Here is a 22,298-nt window from a genome sequence, read left to right on the forward strand (position 1 = left end):
AGATGTTGGTGGAAATCCTTCACTAACACGATTAAAACGCCTTTGCAGACCTGTCAGAATTGCATTCTAGCCACTTTTGGAGGGAGCTGTTTGAGTCACTTCAGCTTTAGGGCCCGTTTCTTCTTAGTAAGTAGGTTGTTTACAATAGCCATTTAGTTGTTTTTTTTACTTCCCACTATAAACATACTGTGGGCCCTGGGTGTGCCCAGGTCACTGCGAGCCCTTGAGTTGGTGCCCAGCAGGGAGGCGAGCTTGTAGTGTTCTAGCTGTTCCTGAGACTCCCCCACACTGCAGGGTAAGGCAGGGAGTCCCACCGTGGCAATAGGACAAGCTCCGACAGCCCCTCAGGAGGCCACGCCAGGCCTTATCCTCGTCAGTCCGCACGCGACACAGCAGCACTGCGGAGAAGCCAGCCTCCTCCAGAGTCTGTCATGGAACTGCCCCCTGAAAACAGAAAATCTTTGTCCAAGTCACAGACCTGGGATTTTTTTTTTTTTTTTTTTTTTTTGAATTTAATAGTTGGTCATAAATCCAGACACTCCCTTCCCAACCCGAAGGGTTAGCCTCAGGACACCTGAGGACTTTCTCACTGCTTAGTGGTGGTGTTCCTTCTGCCCCAGGGTCTTGGCCTCTATTGAGCTGGTGTCTGGGGTCTTTGTTATGGTGTCAGAGATCTCAAGGCCTCCCTGACAGTTGTCTCACTTGGTAATGATGTCATCATTATCAGTGGTGGTAACTGTATCCAGACAATGACATGGAACTTCTACTGTCTAGAATATTACATTGTACAGAAGCCAACAAAAGTTATTGAATAGAATATTGCAACATTTTTATTACTATTGTATAAGAATCAGATTTGTTTTAAAAGTTAACATTAGGTATGCATTATAAAATTAGGCAACATTCTTCAGGACCCATTTTTTTCCTCTATTTTTTTCTTTTACAAATGAATTTTCTAAATTTCTACCCTTTATCCTTTTATCAAGACAACCCAGTCTAGATAAATCCTGGTGCTCCAGGGGCCCAGGCATGGAGGTGGAGTAAAACTTGCCCATTCACCTGCGCCAGCAGGTTCTCTGCCCCAGAACCAATAAGTGGCCACTTGGTAATTACAAGTTTGCCAAGACAGTTTTGCTTTATTCTCGGAGAAAGTTGTATATGTTTATCATCCTTTTGCTCCTTTTTATTAATTTTTTGGTATTGTGACTCCTCCCCAAAACCGCATCCGGTAAATCGCTTCTGTATTTTGTTGACAGCGGACATCATTTCCACCGTTGAGTTTAATTACTCTGGAGATCTTCTTGCAACAGGAGACAAGGGCGGCAGAGTTGTTATTTTTCAGCGTGAACAAGAGGTCAGTAATTTTTAGTCCACAAATCAAATGCAATTATTCAACCTTTCGCATATAACTTAGAAGGGAGGAAGCAAAATTATTTTCTCATTGTCTCATTTCATTAAGATTCAGTTCCATCACATTAGCCATACAGAATCTCCTTTCAGAAATTACCTAAGTTCTGGCCTCAGCTGCTGAGCCCCGGTGAAGTCTCCAAGGCCTTTGTCTTCAGAGTAGGGAGGAGATTCCGCTGGGGACCCCATGAAGGATGCAGGGTGGTGGTGAGGTGCATTTATGTGCTTTCATTCCATAAGAACTCACGTGGCTCTCTCTGAAAATCCCTTTATACGCCTATGCAGGTACTGGCCCAGCCCCGCCGTCCTGCCCTGCCATGAGGTGTGAGCAGCTTTCTCAGCACTTCCTGCAGAGAAGTCTGGCAGGGGTGTGAATTCTCTCTTCCCTTCAGGGAGAGGTGAGCAGCACTCACTCCTCCATGCCCCCTTGAAGGCTTCACCTGTCCGGAGGGAAGGGAACCTTCAGAGTGTGGGCCTTGGAGGAGCCCACAGCTCATAAGCAAGCACTGGCTTCCCAGTCACGGCACTTCCTTTTCACTGATGCCTTGCCAGCCCCCTCCCTCTTCTTTCTGTTGAGCCTCCTCAGAGGTCCTAATGAGCAGTGGATAAAGGAAGCGAGATCATGGTTTGGTAGTCAAGGATTCCTGGCAAGAACCCTGGCTCGGTGCAGTTAAGCCTGGGGTCTGAAATATTTGTCCTGCCTTTTCCTTACCAGAGTGTAAATACAGTCCCTTGCCCTTCCTGTCTCTGAGTTTCCTAACAGATGAAAGGGACAGTTTATCATCTCCAAAGTCTGGTCTCTAAATTTGTGTGACGAACTTTGGTTTAGAGGTTGGTGGGCCCTGGTTCCCCTCTCTGCAGATCTGTACACAGGAAGTGCTGGCCCTGCCCCCCAGGAAGGGGAGCCTGGAGGAGGACTGTTCCTGGGCCACATGAGGAAAATTGACAGGTGCTAACCAATTTCATTATCAAAACATACCTGTTGCAGCTTTATTTTGATTATGTCCAGGTAGTTAAAGATTTTTTTAAATCCTGTTTTCTCTGATTTGGGATGGTAAGAAATCCTTTTGTGAATAATAAGTATATTGTTAATATTTCTTCACCATTTGATACATTTATAATTTTGCATTTTTATCTCAGAAGTAGAATATCACACAATGCTACTTAAGAACCATATACCTTGGCCAGGCACAGTGGCTCACGCCTGTAATCTCAGCACTTTGGGAGGCCGAGGTGGGCTGATCACCTGAGGTCGGAAGTTCAAGACTAGCCTGACCAACATGGAGAAACCCTGTCTCTACGAAAAATACAAAATTAGCCGGGTGTGGTGGCACATGCCTGTAATCCCAGCTACTTGGGAGGCTGAGGCAGGAGAATTGCTTGAACCCAGGAGGCAGAGGTTGTGGTGAGCCAAGATCGTGCCATTGCACTCCAGCCTGGGCAACAAGAGTGAGACTTCATCTCAAAAAAAAAAAGAACCATACACCTTACCTTTCTCAACAGAAGTAAAAGTGGGTTGTGGTGTTTAAATGTTACTTTTAAAGCAGGAGGAATTTTTGTTTTTTTGAGATGGAGTCTTGCTCTGTCACCCGGGCTGGAGTGCAATGGCGTGATCTTGGCTCACTGCAACCTCTGTCTCCCGGGTTTAAGTGGTTCTCCCTGCCTCAGCCTCCCAAGTCGCTGGGATTACAGGCATGCACCACCACGCCCAGCTAATTTTTGTATTTTAGTAGCGATGGGGTTTCACCGTTGGCCAGGTTGGTCTTGAACTCCTGACCTCAGGTGATCCGCCCACCTCGGCCTCCCAAAGTGTTGGGATTACAGGCATGGGCCACCACGCCTGGCCAGCAGGAGGATTTTTTAACAAATTGTTGAGTCATGGCTATCTTAATTCAAGACTTCACTTTTAGCTTATTTAAAAAGTCTGTCATTGTAGCGATAGCCTTAGGGAAGATGCCTCATCCCTGCCTAACAGATTTTAGGTTAGAAAATGGAATTTCTCTTGTTTTTGTGAATCGTTGCTTAACCTAAATAATAATAGTCTCAAATATAAAACAGACCATGATAAAAGTCAAGCATCTCGTTCTAAAATATATTGGGTATTATAGAGTGTTAAGTGCTTTTTTAAGATGTATGAAGTTGTTATGTGAGTGACAAATTTACACAGGAGCAAGTCCCTACTAAAGTTGTTCAGCCAACTGCAACTTGATAAACCCCAGGCAGTTTTTTTTCTTTTTCTTCATATTTTGGTTAACATCTGAAAGGCTTTCATGGTCCATCCATTTTTAGAGCATTTGGCTGGTTGCCCCATGTGCCCTTCCCTGTGGACTTGAGTGTGTCTGTGTGGGTAAGGGCGGCAGTGCACGTGTTCATCCATGGCCAGAGGCCGCGGATGGTGTTGCAGCCGCCAAGAGGGTGAAGCTGCTGGCCGTCAAGCGACCCCAGCTCCCAGTAAGAAGCTGCAGCAGGGTTCACGGGCGTCCTCATGAGCGTCTTAGAATCGAAGGAGCATGGAGGATTCGGAAGGCTAGTGAGTGAGCACCAGATTGTGGAAGGTGCAGGGCCTGAGATTCAGGAGTCAGGTCCATAGAGGCCCGTTGGGAAGCTCTGGCTGTGCAGAAGACGAGGTAGGAAGCAGATTCTTACAGGAAAGCCCAGCCAATAAAACTAAGGCCCACAGAACGTATGGGTGTGGCTGTGCGGCCCACTGCCCTCCAGGCTCAGCTCTAGCCGCCAGGAATCGGGTGAAATCAGAAATCAGCACGTCCAAAAAGAGAAGGTGCTCACTTCCTCCTCCTCTTCCTGTGTGTTACTCCCCTGCTCTCCTGCCTCTGTCCCCGTGAGGCTTCCTATAGAATTCTCTCCTAGCAGAGCGGCACTCCGTGAGATCTCGGAGTGTTGGAGAAGGCTGAGGGGTTGCTTGGGTTTGGGGTGACTGGGATGGGAGTTGGAACCCGTTCATGGCAGAGAGACAAGCCTGCAGCCTAGGGACCATTCTTGTTCTGGCTCTTAGGAGAAAGGCCAGGGCAGTGCAGGCAGCACTTTGACTTGGACATTTTATTTTTTTGCTTCTATTCCGCTGTTTTTTCTTGGTAGATGAATGTCTTGGGCATAGGACTAATTTAGTTATACAGATTTTTCTTTTTAAATAATTTGGTTCCACTTTTCTGCCTTGAAATAGAACTGTCTGTTGAGGGGCTGTGCTTTTTTGTAGAGTGGTAGGAGAGGGTCAAAGGAGAACAGTTTCAACATCTGCCCCGTGCAGCACACGCGGGGCAGTCAGCGGCGAGGCGCTCAGCTCCTGCCCGTGGAGGCTTCGGTGGAAGGAATGCAGGAATGCCCTGCCCGTCAGACTCAGTGCGGCGGACAGGGGCAGGCGAGGCGCTCAGCTCCTGCCTGTGGAGGCTTCAGTGGAAGGAATGCCCTGCACGTCAGACTCAGTGCAGCGACGCGGGGCAGGCGAGGCGCTCAGCTTCTGCCCGTGGAGGCTTCGGTGGAAGGAATGCCCTGCACATCGGACTCTGCAGCAGTGCGGGTGTGGGTAGCTTCTTGGGATGTCTTCTCCTGATACTTGATCAGATTGGAAATATCAAGGAACATCTGTTTAGACTTGAAAGTTGGTTTAGTTCCATTCCTTTAGCATATGTACCAAAGTGTTAAACACCTAAGATATTAGATATTGGTTGTAGAGCAAGAATGAAAGTACTGGCGTCCTTGATTTTGGATTATGAAATATTTAATACTTAATAGAAAATTTCACTTAGGGCATACAGAAGATTCAGAGGTTAATATAGATGTACCTGCAAACCCACCACCCAGAGGTTATCCCTTCATCAAAGGAAGGAGAATGCTCGGGATACAGATGAAGCTCCTGTTGTCCCCTCCCCATTTCAGCCTGCTACTTTCCTCTCGGTCTTTTTCACTCTCCCTCTAGCTTCCCAGAGTTGCTCATGATTTTGAAGATGGCATATGTCTTCCCAAGCATGTTTCTCCACTTCTGTAACAGACTTGTTCTGTACGTACGTAAGCAGCACCTCACTCTGGGCACCTGTGCAGCCTGCTTCACTTGCGCAGCACTGTGCGGTTGTCTGTGCTGGCTCATTTATCTCAGCGGCTTCGTGGTGGTCCCTGCATGGCCCTGTGGCTTACTGTTGCCCTTCGCCTCTGGTTGGCATATGTGTGGCGTCTGGTTCACTACCACTGTGTTGGAGCTGCCACATCGCTGTGTCACACTCCTCAGGCCCGTGCTGGCTCTCCTCTAGAGCAGACTCAGCAGACACTTTCTCTCCAGGGCCAGATTGCAAACATTTTTGCCTCTGTAGCTCATGCGGCCTTTTCACAACCACTCACCTCTACCCAGATGGTGTAGAAGCAGCCAGAGACAGTATGTGCACACATGGGCCTGACTGTGTTCCACTAACACTTGCCTTAAATACGGCAGGCTGCATTCAGCAGACCTGCTCCAGAAAATACGGCAGGCTGCATTCGGCAGACCTGTTCCAGAAAACACGGCAGGCTACATTCGACAGGCTGAATTTGGCAGACCTGCTCCAGAAAATACGGCAGGCTGCATTCGGCAGACCTGCTCCAGAAAATATGGCAGGCTACATTCGACAGGCTGAATTCGACAGACCTGCTCCAGAAAATATGGCAGGCTGCATTCGGCAGACCTGCTCCAGAAAATACGGCAGGCTGCATTTGGAAGACCTGCTCCAGAAAATACGGCAGGCTGCATTTGGAAGACCTGCTCCAGAAAATACGGCAGGCTACATTCGACAGACCTGCTCCAGATGCATACCTAGAAGTGGAGTCGAAGAGTCGGAAATCAAGTTCGTTCTTTTTTGTTTTTTTTCCCTGAGTTTCATCTGAGATTTTTTTGAAACAGGATTTTTTAGCTTTAAAAAATATGTATGGTCATTTGATATTCAAATTTATAGTACTGAAATTTTCTCTGCACTGTGCTTTGTTCATTAAAACAGCTCTCATGTTTCCTTGCAGAATAAAAGCCGCCCTCATTCTAGGGGAGAATATAATGTTTACAGCACCTTTCAAAGTCATGAACCGGAGTTTGACTATTTGAAAAGTCTAGAAATTGAGGAAAAAATTAATAAAATTAGGTGGTTACCACAACAGAATGCTGCTCATTTTCTACTGTCTACAAATGGTAAGAATTGTGTTCTAAGTGGCTGTTTGATTTAGTTTTTTATTTTTAATTTTCTGTGTGTGTGTAGATTCCTTTTTATTTTAGAAGTTATTCCTGCTTTAAATTTTGGGGGGAGGGTAAGTTATCTAGGGTAGCAAGTGATAGGTTGAAAATTCAAAGTATGCAACAAAAACCACACGTGCACTTTATTATGATGTTACTCTGCACGTCTCCGCATCTTTATTTATTGTACAAAACACCTCCAATTGGAAATATTCATGTTCAGAGACCCCATAGCTTATAAACCAATGTAGGACCACACCGCTTTCTAATACCAGTACTCAAACAATAGTGATGCATGTTATAGTTTTTCTTTTCATATGGAGAATGAGGTTTTTATTTTCAGATAAAACTATAAAATTATGGAAAATAAGTGAACGGGATAAAAGAGCAGAAGGTTATAACCTGAAAGACGAAGATGGAAGACTTCGAGACCCATTTAGGATCACAGCGCTACGGGTACACGTTGCCTTTGCTTTATCCAATGCTGTTCAGAAATTAAGAATAAACGTTTAAGTCTGCTGTTTGGAGAGTACTGCGCAGTGGAATACTGTGAGGTCTGCCTCGTGATTCATGAAAGTCGTTTGCACTCGTATGTGTGTTTAAAAGCAAGGTTTTCTCCTATTTTCACAAAGGCAGAAAGTCACATGTGGTCCTTAGGAAATACAGCAATACTAAGGGGAAAACTCATATTTAATTCTACAGCAGAAATCTTTGTGGACATACCAACCACCCTTCTCTCAGAAGGTTCAGAACAGCACCTGGGAGGTTGGAGTTCAGATGAAATTCAGAACACTTCACAGGTGAAATAGCACAGGTTGCAGATGGAAAGATGAGCTGTGGGCCACAAGGTACATTCAGGATGCTTCTTGTGGAATTTCTTTGGGGTTGGTTTAGGCAGATGCTGATGGTTCAGAACTCTTCACCTGTCCATCCATGAGCATCATTACTTTTTTAATTGTTAAATTATTTGCTCCATTGTTGGTACCCCCTTACCCTCTCATCATGCAGTATGAAATGATCATATTTCATCAATTCTGATGCCTAAATTTTTTCATATTTTAACATTTATGAAACCGGCTAAAACTCAAAACCTCAATGACTTATCATTGGCCTGGTGCTACGCACCACGGATGTTGTCTTAAATTAGATGGAACATGGTGAAGGGTGTCCGGCGAACTGGGCTGGAGCCCAGGTGTGTCTTGGTGAGAAACCAGCACCTGTGCAGAGGCGTGTCCCCTGGAAGGAAACTCTGCCTGGTCCCAAGGGGGTGCCGTTACTAGATTTGAAAACCGTTGGGTGGTTGGGTGGTTGGGTGGTTTGGTTGCGGGGGGTGGGTGGTTGAGTTGGGTGGTTTGGTTGGTTTTTAATGAGATTTCAGCCCCTTTTACACTATTGTTTATCAAGTGAAGACTGAGTGAGTGAGCCCATTCCACGTTAGTCTTGGAGAGTGCTACAGAGGACGCTGTACGGCAGAAGCCTTTCCCTAACACATGTGCCTGTGGGAGTGATGTTGAGTCTGTTCTGATGCCATTTCTCCAGCTTTGCTGTGTGGGGTGGCTACACCCGGGGTCGTGCATTCCTCAGGAGGAGTGTCCTCAGACTTCTCACATCGATGTTATCACCGTATTTCCTAAGAGTTCATCAAAGCGAGAACGGCTGTGGCATTTGCTGAAAATCTAGTTTATAGGGTTCTAATTTGAACCAAGATGTTTTGATCCAAAACGTTGGTGATGTCTGATACACAGTGCTGCCGCCTTTGCACCCCTGAATTAGTGTAAATCACTTTTAGTGACAGTAACACGAGTTGTGCAGTTCCATCATCATGAAACTGCTGATCCTAAAGTAGAAGTGTGATGGGACCCCCGAGGGTGGGCACTTGACCCCTCCAGCCTCGTCCATCTCTTCTGCAGCCAACGCCACCTCCCACCCAGTGACCTGTGCACACCCCACCCTCAGAAACCCCTGTTCCTCCTGATCAGACCCTGCCACAACCCATCAGCTCACGTGCTCATTTTGGGAGAACAGTAGGCCTTTACTAGGCCCAGTCTTGGTTTTATTCAAGGCTGCTTTTGTAGGTTTAGCCTAAATAAAACGGGTATAATTGGTGGCCCTACTGAAGGTGTGTGAGAAGTCTAGTTATTTCATTAGTTGGTGCATGGGGAAGAGACCACAGACAGGTAATTCTGTACATTGACTTAGGTCGGTATTTGAGATCTTACCTCTCTAACAGTTCAGAGTGGGCTATTTATGTATCTGAGCCTAACTGGGTAAGAGTCAGAAATGTTGCTATTTTTAAATTTTTGCTCTTAAATTATTTTAGTGCCAGAAAAGGGATATAATTAAAAGAAGAAATCTTGGCCAGGTATGGTGGCTCATACCTGTAATCCCAGCACTTTGGGAGACTGAGATGGGAGGATCACTTGAGCCCAGGAGTTCAAGACCAGCCTGGGCAACATAGCCAGACCCCATCTCTAAAAATGAAAGCAAATTTTTTTATATGCAAATTAAAATTTTTTCAATAAAAGAAGGAATCTTTGTAAGTATTGCAGCTATCATATGTTTTGATTAATGGGAAATCTGTTAGAGGATCGGGGTGGGTGTGTGTTTTTAAGCCTGAACTTGGTAGAACTGACTCTTCTTGCTCTAGAGAATCCAAGGGTGTGGTCAGCACTAACTGGGTTAAAATGAGGGAAGCCTCACTACACACACTTTTCCAAGTTGATTTTTTACAGAATTCAGCCAGACAAGACTCAGTTGAGAGATTTTTTTTTCCCCTAAGCTTTCAAAGCTCTCCCTTTTGGTTTCTAATTACAAGAATAACAAAAAATACTATCATTAATTTTTTGTTTTGATTTTAAAGCGTATGTTTTTCTTCCAGCTGGATGTTAGTGAGACACAGGCCTTTTTCCTTTTTTCATGTGTGATGCTATTCCTCACGCCTGAGCTCTCACCTCTGACCATAGGTGGCCTGCAGCCAGCACCCACTCCTCCCTGTCCTTTCTATTTCTGTGCAAATTGGGCTTCCCTAGGAAGCCTCCCTGACCACAGCACTCCACACAGAGATAGGGGTGGGAGGTACCTTCTACTTTTTGTTTTAACCTCAAGTGAAGTGTAATATATAATACATACCTCCAGATAAGACATCTGCCCTATAAGTGACCAGCTGCATGAATGTTTGTGGGGTGCACATGCCCATGTAGCCAGCCCCAGACCAAGAAATGGAATATCCTCAGCTCCCCAGCACCCTGCTGTGCACCCTGCCAGTACCTGGAGCCAGTGGAGGTTTGTGGGGTTTGCACCGAGAAGCATAGTCCTAGTGCAGTGAGAAGAGGTGTGTGCATCTAGCTGCAAGGAGAGGACAAAGGGAGGGGCGCAGCTGAGCCACCCAGGAGGACTTTGCTGTGCAGCGCCTCAGTGTGGCCACTGGAGGACACACAGGAGAGGGAGCCGCAGGCCTCGGTGCCTGGGCAGTTTGTTACCCTGCCAGCTGATCTTCTCTTCAGCAGGAACATGTCGACCTCGGTAATGGAAGCAAGGGGAAGACTTGGAATAGACAGTATTCCATTTTGTAGCATATTTTCATAACTCTGCTAATTGGTTATTTGGGGGTATTGCCTGTACAGAATTATTACTTAGCCGTGAATATAAACTTGTCCTCTTTCGTTATCTACTATAAGTGTTCTAATTATGTGCTGCTGTGATCTTTGTTTTGAATTCCTATTTCCTTCCATTTTTAGGTCCCAATATTGAAGCCCATGGATCTTATGGTAGAAGCGAGTCCACGGCGAATTTTTGCAAATGCTCACACATATCATATAAATTCCATTTCAGTAAATAGTGATCATGAAACATATCTTTCTGCAGATGACCTGAGAATTAATTTATGGCACTTAGAAATCACAGATAGAAGCTTTAGTATCCTTCCTCAGAGGGACACTGGCGTCTTCCCGAGGGTGCTCTTTAGATAGTAATTTCTCTCATCCCTTTATATACCTGTATCTCAGAGTCTAGTCTTGTAAATACCATCGCTGCACAGCAGCCTGTGATATAAGTTCTCTGTGATTTGAAATGTTTGTCCCTAAAAATACAAATTTCTTTCTACCTTTGGGAAAAAGTTATCTGTATGATGGGAATTACCTGAAGTCCACTGCCTGCCTGGTTTAATCAGAGGCAGTTTTAAATAGGCTGCATTTGAAAAACCAACGTTATGTGTTCTTTTTTTTTTCTAAATTTGCTAATGAATAATAGAAAATACTGGCTTAGGTTAGAACAGTGTTTAATCACCCATCTGAGCAGCAGCTTCCAGTTAGAACCTGTGTTCTTCTGTGGCTGTGCACAGTCTGGGTGGCCCCAGCCCTCCTCACATGGGCCCCTTTCCAGCCAGCAGCCGGGAGCATGGGGCTTGCTTCGTCTGCAGCCTCTCCAGGGTCCCTGCCGTCCTCCCTCTGCTGTCCGGCGGCTTGAGCTGGGGTTCCATGTCGTATGTTGGTTTTCTTAGTTGTTTCAGCTTGAAGGGTGAAACTGGGCCTGCTAGTCTGAATTGGCCCACAGCTGAATTCTGCCCTTTCTTATTTTTTTCAGTTGAAGGATTTCTGTATAGGGCAGCCTGCTATGTTGGATCTGTTCTAACTAGACAGAATAAGCTATTCATGTCAGGAAGAGCAGCATCTTTTGGAATTTGGTGGCATTCTTGTGTTGTAGTTTTGTATGGGAGTGTGGGATTTTGCACAGATGGTGCTAGCTTGGTTTTCCTATTTATATGATTAAGTATGTACTGTCTTGCTATTAAGGGCTTTCTGTATAACATTAATAATAGCAGCAAGATGAAAGCGGTGTTCGCTTGTCTGTGTCTCCTCCTGGGCCGGGGCGTTGCTGTAGTCTGTGTGCTCATCCCAATCCCCTTACCAGGCGCTCCTTTGGAATTCGGGATGTGTAACCGGCCTTCTTAATAGCTAATCCCTTAAACCTCACTGCGTGGATTATTTGGCATCCTATTTCACGTGACTGAATGTAGACTAATTAAAAACCAGCTGAGCTGAGCACTGTGCCTTAACCATGCACTCCCAGACATCGTGGACATCAAGCCTGCGAACATGGAGGAGCTGACCGAAGTCATCACCGCAGCCGAGTTCCACCCGCACCAGTGCAACGTGTTCGTCTACAGCAGTAGCAAAGGGACCATCCGCCTGTGTGACATGCGCTCCTCGGCCCTGTGCGACAGACACTCCAAGTGTAAGTGCCCGCGTCTGTTGTTGAGACGGAGTCTGGCTCTGTCACCCAGGCTGCGGTGCAGTGACACAGTCTCGGCTCACGGCAAGCTCCGCCTCCCGGGTTCCAGCAAGTCTTCTGCCTCGGCCTCCCGAGTATCTGGGACCACAGGCAGGTGCCACCATGCCCAGCTAGTTTTTGTATTTTTAGTACAGCAGGGTTTCACCATGTCGACCAGACTGGTCTGACCTCAGGTGATCCCCCTACCTCGGCCTCCCAAAGTGCTGGGATTACAGGTGTGAGTCACCGCACCCGGTCATGCCTGGCGTCTTTTAAAGCATCTCATTTAGAGCCACTTGTTCTTCAGACACTCCAAAGACTTAGAGGGTTCTTCCTGTTCCCCAAGTGCCTTTGCACAACTGGGGAGCCCTCCTTTGCTGGGGCCGTCCGAGCGTGGCTGTGTCAGAGGCTGCTGCTAATAAGTGGAACTCGAGATCATGCTTCCCACAGGCTTATGGCTGTAGGGTGAGTGTGCTTTTGGCACCACCAAGAAGCGGGGTCACTTCTGCCCAGAGCCTGGGTGTCTCCTCAGAGGCTGCCAGCACTGAGTCCCGCCAAGAGCCACCCGTTGCCTCTGCCTCTGTGCGTGAGACCTGGGCTGAGGCCGCCAGCACACAGGAGGCCATTCCCAGCTGTTGGAATGAGCTCCTGTTCATGTTGAGCTTGGCTGGATTGGAAGCCACTTCCCTTAGCTGAAAGTCTAGCATTTTAATCCAGTGAGCTCAAGCTCCTTTTAGGTGAGGGAGGTTCTGGTTTTGTTTTTATTTTTAGCCATAAAGAATGGGCTCGACTTTATAGAGCACTGTAGTCAGCGTGTCCCAGTGTCCTGAAACATTGCTGACCCTTCCTCCAGTGCCAGCAGGTAGACACATGTCCAGTGACTTCCTCTGATGGGGAAGCCGCCAGTCAATCCCACCAGACTGAGCCACTGCTCATGTGCAGCAGCATCCCCAGTGCCTCGGTGGAATGTGCCCACGGACCGTGTGCAGCAGCCTTTTTGCCTGTTCTCTTTCCTGAGGTTGAGTGTGTTTTTAAGAATTCCGTATTTCTACTAGAATTCCTGCGATGAGGATAAGTGTTTCATAGCATTTGGCCTGTATCTTAAGCATAAAATTCTTGAGTAAATAATTTCAGATTCCAGTTCTATTTGTCATCAGAGTGATTTATTTGAGTAAATGCTTGGTGTCGGCACAGCTGGCTTCAAGTTAATTTCAGATGCTAAGCCGACAAACACAGGCTCCTACATCAAGAAAAAAGAGAAAAAACCTCAAGCAGCTTCAGGTCAAGGAAGCACAAGCCAGGTGCAGTGGTGCTCACCTGTGGTCCCAGCTACCCTGGAGGTTGAGGTGGGAGGATCTTTCTGAAAATAGGAATCCAGTTTTGTCACAGTAGAGCTTGAGTATATTCAGTATTGGAGACAAACCTTTGCTGGCTGGCTTTGACCGGCGGGACCGTCTTGGTGGTTAAAATCAGGACCACAGCGTTGCCAGTCAAGGTGGTCACTCCTGCAGACCCACAAACTGTCGACCCTCCGAAAAGCAGGCAGTTTCTTAGAGGCACAGACCGCTGTGTCTGCATGACCATATAATGCTGTTTGTGTCTTCCTGTGATGTGTATGCGATAGAATTTCACGTGCTCGGGCCTGGTGCCATGAGGACGCGGAGACACTCCTACAGGAATGCGGTGGTGCTGAACCTAGGCACACATCAGGATGTCCCGAGGAGTTCCCACAGATGGCAGTGCCCAGGACCTTGCCTAGAGATTCTCATTCAGGGTCCGGGTGAGACTTGGGTGTCTCCGCTTCTCATGCCCGTCCCTTGTCCATAGCTGGTGCTAGAATGTCTTATCCGAAGCTCTTGCCCACGGAAGTCACAGAAGATCAGAAAACCTAGAGAATCAGCAAGATCAGAAGACCTAGTGTTGAGGCCAAGCCCTTCCAGAGTCTCTCTGAAGGGGCCACGTCCTACTTGAACTTGAAAATGATTTGTTCTCTGATTTTTAAACAGAAGCTGAAAACATTTTATTTTGTTTTTCAGTTTTTGAAGAGCCTGAAGATCCCAGCAGTAGGTCCTTCTTCTCAGAAATAATTTCATCCATATCCGATGTAAAATTCAGTCATAGTGGGCGGTACATGATGACCAGAGACTACCTGTCGGTGAAGGTGTGGGACCTCAACATGGAGAGCAGGCCGGTGGAGACCCACCAGGTCCACGAGTACCTGCGCAGCAAGCTCTGCTCTCTCTATGAGAACGACTGCATCTTTGACAAGTTTGAGTGTTGCTGGAACGGTTCGGATAGGTAAGGCCTGCGTGGAGATGAGCTGTCGCCCCAAGCTTGCTGGTTTCCGAGAGTGCAAGGTCAGTGAGGGAGGCGAGCTGTCCTCCAGGTCAGAGGAGGACGCTCATAGGGTGTTGTTTTCCAGACCTTTTGATTGATGGATGATAGTATCAAGGTAGAGAAAACAGGATCTCTGAGCAAGTTTCTCGCCTAGCTTGTCATTCCATTTATGTTTAGACAAGAAGTATAGCACTAGGTACAGGCCGGCTATGTGTTAAATGCTTAGTGAATGATAGTGTATTACTTTTTATTATGCTGATAATGAGTGAAAAGGAGGAAGTGGGGAAGTGATTCACCTCACTGGAATGACCGCGTTGCAGTCTGCCTTTCCTTCTGGAGAGAAGTAGATGAAAACACCCCAGAGCCACTGCCTGTCATGCCCAGACACAGCGTGGTCATGGCTGGTCTGAAACACCGATGTAATTTATAATGTGATGGTTCTAGTACCTTGATAATTTATTTTGTATACATTCTTTAAAGATACTATGATTGGTGTGGTTGAGAGTTATGTTTTTTTATTATGCAAAAAGTTACGTTTCAGATGACGGAAGATTGTCTTGCACCATTTTTATATAGAATTTTTGTTCAGAATTCAAGAGAACAGAGGAGTCTATTGGCAATAAGTGATTGACTGGATATCCTGCAAAACCCTCTGGCATAAACACCTAGAAATGCTGGATATGATACAGCAGGTGTCTCTTCAGGTGCATAGTTGAGCTCCCAGATAAGCAAGGGAAATCTCACAACGGCCAGAAACTAAGAGGGAGCTGAAACCAGAATGGCAGCCTCTGAAGGCGTCTATTCCGAGAGCAGCCTCGCAGCCCCGGCTGGCCTCAGGAGCATCAGCCCATAGCAGGAACCACTGCCCCTGTGAACAGCAGGTTGTGGTGCAAAGCTGAAGCCTTGTCCCACACGAGGTGACCTGCTCATGGTGGCTTTTCCTATATGTGCTTGGTAATCTTCAAGAGCTGAAGCCTTGGCCCACACGAGGTGTAGAGTTGGAACAGGGACCCCTGAAGATGCTGTCTCCCTCCACTGGCAGATAGGGTCCAAAGGGCAGTTTGTCTGTCTGAGGCCTTGCATGGGGGTGGCCAGCACTGCCCTGAGAAGTGGAAGCAAAACCTCCCCTCACAAGGGTTTGCAGTTTGGGTTTGTGCCAGCTACATTATGATCTGTAAAATCTCACACTGTGGAGCTCCTGCCTCCACGAGGGCTGTGTGCGGGCATCGGGAGGGACCGGCGTGTTTCCAGCTCTGGCTTCTACTCTGTTTGCAGACTGACCTGCCAGCCTGTAGCATCTCACGGATGTTGACTGAAGACATGAGGTTCCCGGGTTCTCGTGGCACGGCTGGCAGCATGAGCCTCTCGTTGGCCTGGGTTCCCCACGGGTGGACACTTGAGGCCGTGGCTGATGCACACTGAGCTTGGAGAACCCTACTGCTTTCACAGCGGGCAGTAAACACACCTGCACTTTGACTAGAAGAGACATGACCTCATTCCTCAAGGCCGCTTGCTGGAAGCACAGCCCTGAGAAGTGGCCCAGGTGGAGAGAATGGCATTGGCAAACTCCGTGAGAACACCCGTGCTGGGTGGCTGCTGCCAACACACCCAGGTCTCTCTGGATTTCCTCACATTAAAGTCATCTAAACATGAGCTCACAGGTGAAAATTACCAAGCACATACAGGAAAAGCCACCGTGAGCAAGTCAGCAGAACCAACCACAGCAGAACTGAACCTCCAAGAAGGCAGCTGTTGAGATCCTAAGTTAAAGAAGATAAACTAAGAATGCTTGAGATATTCACAGACTAGAGGAAGGAAACAGCCTGAACCGGGAGCCACATGACCGCCAAACATGACCTGGAGACTGGAAAGCAATCAGAGAACATCTAGAAATGACAAGTATGATACATGACCGCCAAACATGACCTGGAGACTGGAAAGCAATCAGAGAACATCTAGAAATGACAAGTATGATACATGACCGCCAAACATGACCTGGAGACTGGAAAGCAATCAGAGAACATCTAGAAATGACAAGTATGATACATGACCGCCAAACATGACCTGGAGACTGGAAAGCAATCAGAGAACATCTAGAAATGACAAGTATGATACATGACCGCCAAACATGACCTGGAGACTGGAAAGCAATCAGAGAACATCTAGAAATGACAAGTATGATACATGACCGCCAAACATGACCTGGAGACTGGAAAGCAATCAGAGAACATCTAGAAATGACAAGTATGATACATGACCGCCAAACATGACCTGGAGACTGGAAAGGAATCAGAGGGAACATCTAGAAATGACAAGTATGATACATGACCGCCAAACATGACCTGGAGACTGGAAAGGAATCAGAGGGAACATCTAGAAATGACAAGTATGATACATGACCGCTAAACATGACCTGGAGACTGGAAAGGAATCAGAGGGAACATCTAGAAATGACAAGTATGATACATGACCGCCAAACATGACCTGGAGACTGGAAAGGAATCAGAGGGAACATCTAGAAATGACAAGTATGATACATGACCGCCAAACATGACCTGGAGACTGGAAAGGAATCAGAGAACATCTAGAAATGACAAGTATGATAGATGAAACTGTGTGGGTTTGGCAGCAGGTCCATTTTGGCTAAACAGATCTTGTATTAGTGGATGGAAAGGAAAACCAGAAGAAATGCGGGCTAAAGAGCCAAACAGAAAACAAGAGACACTAGGAACCGTGGAGGCCAGGGTGAGGCACAGCACACGTTTAAACAAAGTGTGGGGGTGTGAGGCTTACAGTGACAGTGGCCAGCAATTTTCTCTAAACTATGAAAGCCTGAATACACAGGATCGGGAGCACAGCATCCATCCATCTCATAATGAAATTGCAGGACACCAAACGCAAAGAGAGTATCTTAAATGCACCCAAGGAAAAAACACAAATTACCTCTGAGAGCGGACACCGAGACTGAGACTCGGCTTTGCCACGGCCACAGTGGGAGCCAGAAGCCGTGTGACAGATCCAGCAAGTGTGACTCCTTACTCTCCACCGCCAGCTTAGAATCAAGCCTTGAAGTAGATGCTCGTTCAAGAATCTGCTTGTGATAAAGGCATTTTCAAATGGGAAACAATGTATCACAACAGGAAACTCAGTAGAGCGAGCTGTAAAGGGAGCCTGGCCCTGCAGAAAGGGACTGAGACAGATAGGCAGGGGAACGCAGCCTGCAGGGAAGAGCAGTGCAAACTCTGAAGCTCTGCCACCTGGGCGGCCTTAGTTATCTGTGTTCAGGGGAGAAAAATTAGAGCCCTCACCAGCCCCGCACAATAAATAAATAAGCTCTGAGTGTTTCTAAGCCTAAGACATCTTTGTGAGCTCTGGAGACAAGGGCTTCTTTAAGAAGGCCCCAAAAGCCCAAGGAAAACATTAAGAAATTCAACTACATTAAATTATAAACTTCTTTATATTGAAATTAAAAGTGAAAACAAAATCCACAAAAGGATAACGAACAGAGATTAAGTATCCAGAATAGGTGCAGAATTAGTTGTCAACAAGAAGGTGGCAAACAACTCAGAAAAGAGCAAAATCCATGAATGGGGTTTCGCAGAAATGGAAAAATAAATAGAAATGCTCATCCTTCTTAGTGATCAGCAAGTAAAGCCAGAGGGACGTCCTTTCATGCCCATCAGAATGATGATGGTTTGGGGGAGAGGGTGGAGACCAGTGGTCTCACCCAGTACCCTTCTTGTGACCTCCTTGGTGACATTCAGTCCGGTTGGGAGCTTCTTGCATGTTCAGACAAGAAAACGTGCTCAGATACCTGAAATAGCAAACAACTGGAGACAGCCCACAGGTGCATCATTAGAGGAATGGACAGGTAAGTTGTTCTCTATCATAACATATACTGAAAAGCAGTGAGAATCAATTATTAGAACTACATGGATCACCTAGGTGGATCTCACAAAGATAATCCACAAAGAAAATTCAGGAGGAATGCGTATGGTGCAATGACATACAACATGTTTAAGACATACAAGACGGTTTTGTTTTAAGAATCTGTAACTATTGGCCAGGCACAGTGGCTCACACCTGTAATCCCAGCACTTTGGGAGGCTGAGGAGGGCGGATCATGAGGTCAGGAGTTTGAGACCAGCCTGACCAACATAGTGAAACCCCATCTCTACTAGAAATACAAAAATTAGCCGGACATAGTGGTGCATGCCTTTAATCCCACCACTGAGGAGGCTGAGGCAGGAGAATCGCTTGAACCTTGGAGGTGGAGGTTGCAGTAAGCTGAGATTGTGCCACTGCACTCCAGCCTGGGCGACAGAGTGAGACTCTGTCTCAAAAAAAAAAACAAAAACAAAAACAAATCTGTAACTGTGCAAAATATAAATGTGTGTGGGGATGACCCATATGTACTCTAGCAAGTGAGGACCCCAACTGGGGATGGGATGGGAGACCATCTTTCTTTCCAGAGTGGAAACACAGTGCAGGGGGGTCCCTGTCTTAGCAGTGACTTGCGGGTATGCGAGGGGGGTCCCTGTCTTAGCAGTGACTTGCTGGTGTGCGGAGGGGTCACTCTCTTAGCAGTGACTTGCAGGTACATGCATAGTCACTGTATTTTTTATTCCTCTTGATATATTTCAAATATTGCAAAATACCCTTAGATTACATATCCCCAAGAACATCTAAAAGCGTTCCCAGTAACATTTGCTTAGTCCATTCACTCTCACGAACACGCCCGTCTTCCTACCTGGAAACTTCTGTTGAGGGATGCAGTGAAGGGGAGTGAGGCGTTTCAGTGCTGCCTCAGCCCAATCCTGATTCTCCGTGTGGCAGCGCCTTCTTGTGTTCTAGGTCGCCCCACAGAACCAGTTATGCGCTTACGCCTGTGTCTGTGTCTGTGCTGTTCCCTTCCTGGGCCAGCACCGGGCTGCTGGGCAGCGCCCTTGTTTGCAGTGTGGAAACACCCACTCTGGGGCTGGCACTGTCTGTCGAGAATTTAAAAGTGATCATAAATCTGTATGAAAGCTGATGTGCTTTTCGTTATTACCATGCACCAGCAATTCCAGTCAATGTCGGCCATACATCTTCTGTCGTCTGTGTTCTGAATAATGGTTGCTGTTGAGTTTTAATAACATAAATGTAAGCTTCAGATTCACACATTCTTATTACTTACCCTTTCGTAAACATTGTGTTCTATGTGGAAACTAATTTGGGGAACTCCCAGTCAATGGCCCTCACGTGCCAACTTGGCTGCATACCCCTGTTCCAAGACCACGTGCACAGCTTGGCATTGCTGGAGGCTGCTGGGCACACCTTGTGTCTCCCGCCTCTGTGGCACTGTGGGCTCCTGGATGGAAGCAGGAGATGGGAAATAAACATGGATCGCTGAATGCAGTTTCTCTTCTCTGAGTTCGTCTTTTTTTTTTTTCCCCCTGCTTTGAAGTTTTAGACAAGGTCAGTCAGACACTAGATATTTGCCAGCAGCCAGGGTCAGTGCTGGGCCATGGAAGGGAAGCGGCCCGCTTCTTTCTCATGGCACCTTGAAGACGCGCCAGCGTGAAAGGCCTGTCACCGTGCGTGACCATGGGGGCAGGACGCGAGGGTACGAGTCAGTGTCAAAATAGGAAGAGGAGGCGAGCTTCCCGGACGGCTGGGGAGCCACAAGGGCATTGCTTGAACACATCTTTCATCAGAAACTGGACTCGTGAAGCCATGGGTCAAATCATGGCAGCGTTTGCATCATTCAGCTATTTTTCTGTCATTTTTGTAGAAAAAGTAAGATTGCAGAGGTTTTTACCAATATTATGAAGTTAACATCATGAGGATGTGTGCGGTAGTAGAATTTTTCGACAGCAGAGACATTTGAAAGCCATTACAGTTGATCTTGAAGAAACAAAAGCATGAACGGTATTGTATTGTCTGGAATGTGTGTGAAATGCAGTTGTTCTAAAATTCTGCCACACTTTGCCCAGTGGATTTTTACTATTTCTATCCGTTGCCTCATTTGAAAGAAACTTTTTGAAATTAATAGAAAAGCAGTTTAACTCCGAAGAAACATTGACAGATATGACTAGTAACTGTTGAACGTGATAAGGATTATGTTCAGGTCATTATGGATCATTGACAAATTGCAGAACATAAGGCTTAAGAATAAACTGTACTGTTATTCATGAGTGAGATAAATAGGTGGGGTTGTTTCAAAAAATACACTAAATGTTAAAAGTGTGACTCCATTATTTTGTTTCTCCTGTGACATGGATTCTTACTGACATGATTATAGATAAAGCTCGGTACGCATTTTCACTGCATTTCTCTTCTGCCCATTGTGATTGTTCCTTCCTGATTTCTGAAAGTAACTGGGTTGTGCGGGAGGGTGGCGTGCGCTGTGCACCCCAGGGGTGGGGTCTGAGTCCTTGCTGCCGCTTGCCCCACTGAGGAGTGCTGCTGTCTGCTCTTGTTTTGAACAGCGCCATCATGACCGGGTCCTACAACAACTTCTTCAGGATGTTTGATAGAGACACGCGGAGGGATGTGACCCTGGAGGCCTCCAGAGAGAGCAGCAAACCGCGCGCCAGCCTCAAACCCCGGAAGGTGTGTACGGGGGGTAAGCGGAGGAAAGACGAGATCAGTGTGGACAGTCTGGACTTCAACAAGAAGATCCTGCACACGGCCTGGCACCCCGTGGACAATGTCATTGCCGTGGCTGCCACCAATAACTTGTACATATTCCAGGACAAAATCAACTAGAGACGCGAACGTGAGGACCAAGTCTTGTCTTGCATAGTTAAGCCGGACATTTTTCTGTCAGAGAAAAGGCATCATTGTCCGCTCCATTAAGAACAGTGACGCACCTGCTACTTCCCTTCACAGACACAGGAGAAAGCCGCCTCCGCTGGAGGCCCGGTGTGGTTCCACCTCGGCGAGGCGCGAGACAGGCGCTGCTGCTCACGTGGAGACGCTCTCGAAGCAGAGTTGACGGACACTGCTCCCAAAAGGTCATTACTCAGAATAAATGTATTTATTTCAGTCCGAGCCTTCCTTTCCAATTTATAGACCAAAAAATTAACATCCAAGAGAAAAGTTATTGTCAGATATCGCTCTTTCTCCAACTTTCCCTCTTTCTCTGCCATCACACTTGGGCCTTCACTGCAGCGTGGTGTGGCCACCGTCCGTGTCCTCTCGGCCTTCCTCTGAGTCCAGGTGGACTCCGTGGATGTGTGGATGTGGCCCGAGCAGGCTCAGGCGGCCCCACTCACCCACAGCATCCGCCGCCACCCCTTCGGGTGTGAGCGCTCAATAAAAACAACACACTATAAAGTGTTTTTAAATCCAAACAGAAGTATTGTCTTTTTATTTAATTTTATTGCATAGAATGAAGTTATGCAGGGTTCTTCTTTGGAACTAACTGTTTGAGAAATGTGTGTCCTTCTTTGGCAGCGTGGGGGTATGTGTGCAGCATTTCTGTCCCCAAGCTGCTGCCCGCTGTGTTTCTGTAGAAGTAGCTCATCGGATACACCAGGTAAGGTCTGGGAAAAGCCAGAACCGAGGCCACCTCTGAGAAAGAAAATTGCGAGGAAGAACCAAAATTGCTGCCATCCAGTAAGCCTGGTTTAAAGTAGCCTCAAATTCACTACAGTTGAAGAAATATGTGCTTTCTTTCTAAGGCTTTTGAAAAAGCACTTTGGGGGAGTATACTTTTTAAATATTGCTAAAATTACATGCATGCTAAATTTCATCCTGCATTTCAAGCCAGCAAAATTAAGCAATTTTAATTACACGATGCCACCAGTACCTTGGTTTATTTTCAAAGTAGGATCTTTGATACCAGAAATCAAGATTTTCCAAGACAGATAATACAGAGCTGTACCAATGCTGAGTGACCAGAGCTTGCTTCCGTGGGATTTAACACACGCCCACTGCGTGTCCCCGAGGGGAGTGGGGAGTCGGGCTCCCGTGCCCCTGTGGAGATGGAGGTGTGTGCTGATCCCCCGTCCGCCTGTGGAGATGAAGGTGTGTGTTGATTCCTCCTGTTGCTGTGGAGATGGAGGTGTGTGCTGATCCCCCGTCACCCTGTCTA

General features: G+C 46.8%; 1 protein-coding gene across 2 annotated transcripts in view; it reads left to right on the top strand.

Moving 5' to 3' along the window:
• Positions 1-21,555, top strand: part of PPP2R2D (protein phosphatase 2 regulatory subunit Bdelta) — a 51,248-nt gene extending 29,693 nt beyond the window's left edge. The window contains exons 3-9 of one of the 2 annotated variants that reach the window (XM_031015053.3): positions 1,257-1,354; positions 6,406-6,571; positions 6,957-7,069; positions 10,351-10,528; positions 11,681-11,845; positions 13,918-14,179; positions 20,689-21,555. In XM_031015053.3, coding sequence (XP_030870913.2) covers positions 1,257-1,354; positions 6,406-6,571; positions 6,957-7,069; positions 10,351-10,528; positions 11,681-11,845; positions 13,918-14,179; positions 20,689-20,968 — 1,262 coding nt within the window. In that variant the 3' untranslated portion in view covers positions 20,969-21,555. The remainder of the gene's footprint in view (positions 1-1,256; positions 1,355-6,405; positions 6,572-6,956; positions 7,070-10,350; positions 10,529-11,680; positions 11,846-13,917; positions 14,180-20,688) is intronic. The other variant, XM_055353837.2, reaches the window with a different exon arrangement.
• The last annotated feature ends 743 nt before the right edge of the window (positions 21,556-22,298 follow it).

This window comes from Gorilla gorilla, chromosome 8 (genome assembly GCF_029281585.2).
Source record: "Gorilla gorilla gorilla isolate KB3781 chromosome 8, NHGRI_mGorGor1-v2.1_pri, whole genome shotgun sequence".
Taxonomy (NCBI): domain Eukaryota; kingdom Metazoa; phylum Chordata; class Mammalia; order Primates; family Hominidae; genus Gorilla; species Gorilla gorilla.